Genomic DNA, 6,740 nt, shown 5'->3' on the forward strand with positions numbered 1-6,740 from the left:
TATAATATATATTATATCATATCATATATTATATTATATTATATATATATAAAACGGAAATACTCCAGCATAGTATAAGTACTTTAAATTAAGTACAGTAACTGAATGTACTCATTTACTTTCCACGACTCAATCATTTGTTTGTTTATTTATATGTTGTATTAATCTATGGAGTGCCCTCCAAAGAGGGAACTATATAAAATACATAATTCATTATGGTACATTATAAATGTCGGGGGAGGTTTTTACGTCATACACAGTAGATATACAATGTACTGCTATTAATAAGGTAAGGGAAGAAAAAGGGTTTTCCCGGAGGATTTGGGGTATTTTCAGTTTGTTTTGGAAACTGTAGATAGCTGATTCTTGCAGTCCCAGCAAAACCCACATTACCCATGAGGCTGTTCTTCTCTAATCATGGAAAACCACGTCCTCTCAGGTGTAACTGGACCTCACAAAACATAGTATTTCTTACCTTACGTACATAATGTGTTTCACCTGGTAAAAAAGGAGATGCTCCCAACAGAAAATCACATTAAATATAATGAGCGTCGAGTTGTATCTGAGAAACGGCTCCTTCCTCTAATTAGCTTTGTCTGGGAGCTCTCTGCAATATGTACACTTCTCCCTCAGGGCATCATTACGCCACGCCTGTGTGTGTGTGTGTGTGTGTGTGTGTGTGTGTGTGTGTGTGTGTGTGTGTGTGTGTGTGTGTGTGTGTGTGTGTGTATGTGTGTGCGCGCGCGCGATAAGTGTCTGAGCTGCAGGCTGTTGTGATCCTGACTTGGATGCTAATACAACTATCACCATGGAAACAATAAATAAACGGTTGTTACCTGGAGTACAAAACAAAAAATAATAAAGACATGAATATGATAACATAACAATCAACAAAGTAAAGGAGGAAAATAAATGTCTATCTGTCTCATAAATTATATAACCTTATTTTATGTTAGATAAAATTATATGATATTATACTGTATATTTTATTATTATATAATATGAGAATATTTACATATATACATATAACATTATATATTATATTATTTTATATTACAATACATTTTATATTGCCTTATATTATATTTGATTACATTAGTTAATAGTATATTACATTATATATTACATTATATTGTATTATATTATACTGTTTATTTTATTATTATATTATAAGATTATATTTTATATTACATTAGGTTATATATTATATTATTTTATATTATATTACATTATATATTACATTATATTATATTAGATTATTTGATATTAGATTATTTTATATTATTGTCCGTCTGTCCCTGCAGCTAATCTGGCATACTTCAGTTTATTTTTTGCTCATTACTTGAATGTTCAATATCCTCTTGTAGTTGCATTTATTTACAACAAAGCATTTCCGACAGGTACGGGAACCAACGCCTGCTACATGGAGGAGATGAAGAACGTGAAGCGAGTGGAGGGCGAGGCCGGGCGGATGTGCATCAACACGGAGTGGGGGGGCTTCGGGGACGACGGCTCGCTGAAGGACATCCAGACCGAGTTCGACGTGAAGGTGGACAAGATGTCTATCAACCCCGGGGTCCACACGTACGTACAGCGGTCATGTGGGAAATTCACAAACCATTTCAATAATACATCAACCATTATTTTTCAATAATAGATGCCAAATATTGTCTGCTTCCATCTTCACACGAGAAAATGTGCTGCTTTTCTCTAAATTTGAAATATCTTTCAATCAAAACTCACCTCTTCAGAACTGCTTTTACTTTGTAATTATTGGTGAGTTTTATAAGGTTGTTATTTTATTAATTTTAGCATGTAAAGTTTCTTCGAGTACCATGAAAAGAGCTCTATAAATGACATTTATTATAATTTGTATTAATATTAAAGTCTCCTATAGACTAAATAACTAATCAATCAATCAAGAGAATTTATAAAGATTATTAACTATTAATTATAAACATTGTTTAACACTGATGATTGGTTGGTTTCATGTGTGTACAGACACCTAGATACACATTTTAGTTCAGTTTTTCTGTATATATTGACTTGTGAAATGGTATCACTCCATATTTCATGTTTCCACACATCCACAATTGGGGACCTTTAACCATAAGTATGATTTAAAAATGTTTTGTTTTTTTAAAGAAATGGGAACAAAATGCACACATTTGTTTTGTTGTTCATCCAAAACAAACAGTTTAAAACACAGATTCTTTAGAATTCTCCCCTATTTTCAGATTACTGGCAGATATTTCTGACCCCTTTCTGTTCCTGTTTCATCCTGTAGCTTTGAGAAGATGATCAGCGGCATGTATCTGGGAGAAATCGTGCGGCTGCTGCTGGTCCGGCTGATGGAGGAGAAGCTGCTGTTTAACGGACAAACATCGGAGGTGCTGCTGACCCCGGAAACATTCGAGACCAAGTTCATCTCTGAGATTGAGGAGTGAGTGTCCCATTCAACTTTCAAGTTTTCAATCATTTGACTGGTCTTTTATTTTGATACTGCGGTCTGGAGTCGCAAACCTTTGGCACTGGTACTTAAAACATTTCCAGTTATGTCCTCTTTTAAAGAAAATGTGACTTTTTCTATTTGTATTGGTCTTAATAATATTGTTAAGCCCAGATCTCTTTACCTATTTAAAAAAAAACAGTTCTTATTTTAAGACGAGCTATTATAGGCATTATACTGTATAACAGAGCCAAAGTCATTTTAATCTGCTGGGCAACTTAATCTGTTATTCTGTGTTTTAATTTGTAATTTTAATTTTATTTATGAATGATTATTATCTTATCCTGCTAGTTTACTAAGCATGACAAATACATGTAATGCAGTACAAAAGTGCAGGTTTTCTTGACCTACTTTACAAAAGAACCATGTTATTCAAAACAGGCTATTATAGACATTTTCCATACATTTTTAGACATTTTACACTATAAACAGCATCTTGAACCCTAACATCTGTGTGTCTTCACTTCCTGTCTGTGTCCGCGCTTCAGGAAGGAACACGGTCTGGAAAACACGCAGAAAATTTTGACTAAACTGGGATTGAAATGGGATTTGGTTGACTCCCGCGTGGTGTGTCTGGTCTGTAACGCCATCTCCTCGCGCTCCGCCCGTCTCTGCGCCGCTGCCCTGGCAACCCTTGCCAACCGTATCCGGGGCAACCGCAGGCTTGACCATCTGAAGACCACGGTGGGGGTTGACGGGACAGTCTACAGGAAACACCCCAAGTAGGAAGCACATTGAGAAAAATATACAGACACCATGACTATTAAATGTGTAAATGTTTACAATACATCACATTACATTACATATCATTTAGCTGACGCATTTGTCCAAAGCGACTTACAATAAGTGCAAATGAATTAGTTGAATTAGTGCTTTGTTGCTTGTATCTTTTTTCCCATACAAGTTAGAAAATATTACAAAACAGTTGATGTAGAAATATATATTTTTCTTTTCTTCTCTGAACAGCAAAGTAACAGAATTAAATAGACAATACTAACAATACAAATATTTTAAAAGTTCAAATGAAAACAGTTGTAGTCTAAGCTTTACTTTAACACCTCTATCTTTAATTCGTTATAATAAACTTAACTCATACAGCACTTTTCGAAAGAACGTTTTTATTCTTTAACATTCAGAACAGCAATGATACAAACAGTTCTCAAATATTAAAAGACACATAATACCTTGTTTACACATTAAAATGTTCTTATAAGGACATTTTTCATTGTTAATTACATTTCAGCATCTTCGACAGACCTATACAGGCATATTTTTTGTCATCATATCTTTGATGTATATAGTAAATATGAATATATTGTTATGTATTAACTGTTTTTTTATAGTATCGAATACGGATTCTTTATAGGACTTACCGGTGTTGAAAACGTAGTCAATTAACACTTAAAATACATTTTATCTGCACCCATCTACATTTTATAGTGTCGTTAACCATGCAGGTATTGCGAGTTTCAGAATCATAAACCATGAAGATGTTTAACCATGGATATGTTATTAATTCTAAAGTAACATGAGATACAACAGTTTGTGTTGTAAGTGGATTTGTTTTGACTAAATATGAGACATTTTTGATCAATTTTAAGAGTTATCTCTGCTAAAAGGGCCATCCATCTTAAAATGATCATGTTAATCTTCACTCTAAAACAAGCATTGTTGAAAATGTAGACGTGTAATTTAAAGCCGGAACATTTACACAGTTATCAATACCAAGTTTAAAACAAATATTTGTTTTGTATTTTCGGTTTCTAGAGAAGAGGACGTCTTGATTGTTTTCTCTACATTTTGTGGAGATTAAATGATATGTCTGTGTGTGTGTGAACAGGCAAGAGGTGTCGACCCATAATACACTTCCTGTCATTGTGATAAGAAACTGCATGTTGAGAAAATAACACGTATGAAACTCTCTCACGGTTTAAACGTCTCGTCACTTCTCGTTCCTGCAGTTTTATTTCCCTTTATTTGATTAACAACAAGATCTCTTCAAAGGTTTCACAGATTTAAAGGTTTTATGTCATAAGCACAGAAGATAGGGTGTAGTTTATTTTAAAAGTCCCAGGCTCCTCCAACAATGAAACAACAGTAGTGGAAAAAATGATCAGATCAGATATATAAATATTTTAAAAATGTTTGGAAGCAAAAGCAACAAATCTTCACATTTAAAAAAACTGGAACTGTGAAATATTTTTGAATATCTTCTTAATTAATATTCCTTTTCATGGTTTTAGTTACTTAATGTTTGGATGGTTTCATTTATATACCAAATAATCATATTTTAAAGGTTTTAAGTAATAAGTAAATAAACCTGTAAAACAAATGTTGTGGGTTAAAAGTACCAAATTGGCTTCCAAAATGTAATTTATTAGTCGTATGAAGTAGTATAAAATGAAAATACAAGTACTTCAGATGTGTACTTCACTACATTACTCCAGTAAATGTACTTAGTGATTTTCCAACACTGCAAAAAACACAGTATACTTAAGACATAAAAACTTATCAAAATAGTGCAAGAAGAAATAGAAAAAGAAAGTGACACAAGGGGCAGGTAAAGGCAGAAATAAGTAAATCATGTTAGATAGATTTTTCTTTTCAAACATCATGTTATAGTATATATAATAGAGTTGAGAAAATACTGCATATTTGTTCCAAGTTTAAAGGCTTTATTGTAATATTCAAAGCCACAGTGTGGTTATGGCTCCTCCAACAATAAAACATAAATATATATATATATATATATATAGGACATAAAACAATAAAAAGCAGAATATAAATAGCGCAAGAAGAAACTGAGTAGAAATACAATCGTGGAAGAGAATGTTGTAAGACTCAAGTGCAAGTTAAGCAGGAGAAGTTCACTTAATAATATACAAAATGTCTAATTTAGTCAGTTCTCGCAACAGGAGAATTAGACTTTTTACTGGTTATATTAACATTTTAAGCCCAGATCTTTGAACCTATTTGAAAAATAATCAGGTTTTTATTTGACACAGGCAATTTTTTTGACCATTTACGCAATAGCAAAAGTACATTATCTTACTATTACCATTATGAGTAAAATAGAATAAAAAACTCAATGCTGTATCCTCATGTATTTAATGCTTATAATAATACATACATATGTGGAATGTAACCAAGATATATATTCTGCTTGAATAATTATTTCTAATTTGCTGCTGTAGTTTCAGCGATGAGCTCCAGTCCACGGTGCGCCGCCTCGCCCCCCAGTGTGACATCTCCTACCTGGTGTCAGAGGACGGCAGTGGGAAGGGCTCTGCCATGGTGACAGCGGTGGCTCAACGGCTGGCTCTCCAGTCCCGCCTGTTGGAGGATAGTGACGGAGACGATGAGGAAGAGGAGGAGGATAATTAAAGAGAACTCAGGATGCACAACAACACTGTATTAGTGTTGGAAGCCTGCAGTGTTGTCATGCAGCTAAGTTTGTTATTAATGTTATAAGAACGTGTTTGTCTTCCACAACACAAGCACTCTCTTTTGCACTCTCAATGAACCGCATTTTAAACTGTGTGTTAAATTATTACAGTTATCCTTAAACAAATACAGTGCAAACAAATACAGATAAGAAAGTCAGACCGAAGAATTACTTGAACCTGTTTAGCAAGCATAAGTTTTAGTATTTTTTCAATATTTCTGTTTGAATGTTCAAAATGTTGCTGCTGTTTTGTTTCAAATGGGAAATAAAGGGAAACTTTTCACAAGGTGGTACGAGTTATTTCTATAGTCAGATTCCTTGTATTCTGAGTCGGGGAAACGACAGAGGGGCCGATGTTGATTGTTAGGTCAAGAGTGGGACAATCTTTTCCAGGAAGAAAAAGCAGTTCAGTCTTGTCAAGGTTGAGCTTGAGGTGGCGAGCACACATCTACTGAGAGATGTCTGCTAGACAAGCAGAGATGCGTGCGACAACCTGGGTTTCAGAACGGGGAAAAGACTAAATTAATTGGGTGGCATCAGCGTAGCGATGGTATGAAAAACCATGCGGGCTAATGACAGATCCGAGCGAGTTTGTGTACAGAGAGAAGAGGAGGGGACCGAGGACAGAGCCCTGAAGGACTCCTGTTGATAATTGACAAGAGTCGGACTCGGACCCTCTCCAAGTTACCCTGTAGGTGCGGTCTTTCAGGTAGGAGGTGAGTACATAAAGTACAATGAGGCCACAAGGAAGAAACCAGCAAATGTCCTATTTATTGGGTGGTTTAT

The 6,740-nt window shown here is 34.6% G+C and overlaps 1 protein-coding gene across 1 annotated transcript; it reads left to right on the top strand.

The window, feature by feature from the left end:
• Positions 1-1,367: 1,367 nt before the first annotated feature.
• On the top strand, positions 1,368-6,237 carry LOC104952050 (hexokinase-2-like; the record flags this gene model as incomplete). Its single annotated transcript, XM_010778807.1, has 4 exons — positions 1,368-1,584; positions 2,288-2,443; positions 2,998-3,231; positions 5,704-6,237. Coding segments are annotated over 4 exons (797 nt in total), but the record flags the coding sequence as incomplete, so codon positions are not given.
• Between the last annotated feature and the right edge of the window lie 503 nt (positions 6,238-6,740).

The sequence above is a fragment of the Notothenia coriiceps genome, unplaced genomic scaffold (genome assembly GCF_000735185.1).
Source record: "Notothenia coriiceps isolate Sejong01 unplaced genomic scaffold, NC01 NC01_scaffold00019448, whole genome shotgun sequence".
Taxonomy (NCBI): Eukaryota; Metazoa; Chordata; class Actinopteri; order Perciformes; family Nototheniidae; genus Notothenia; species Notothenia coriiceps.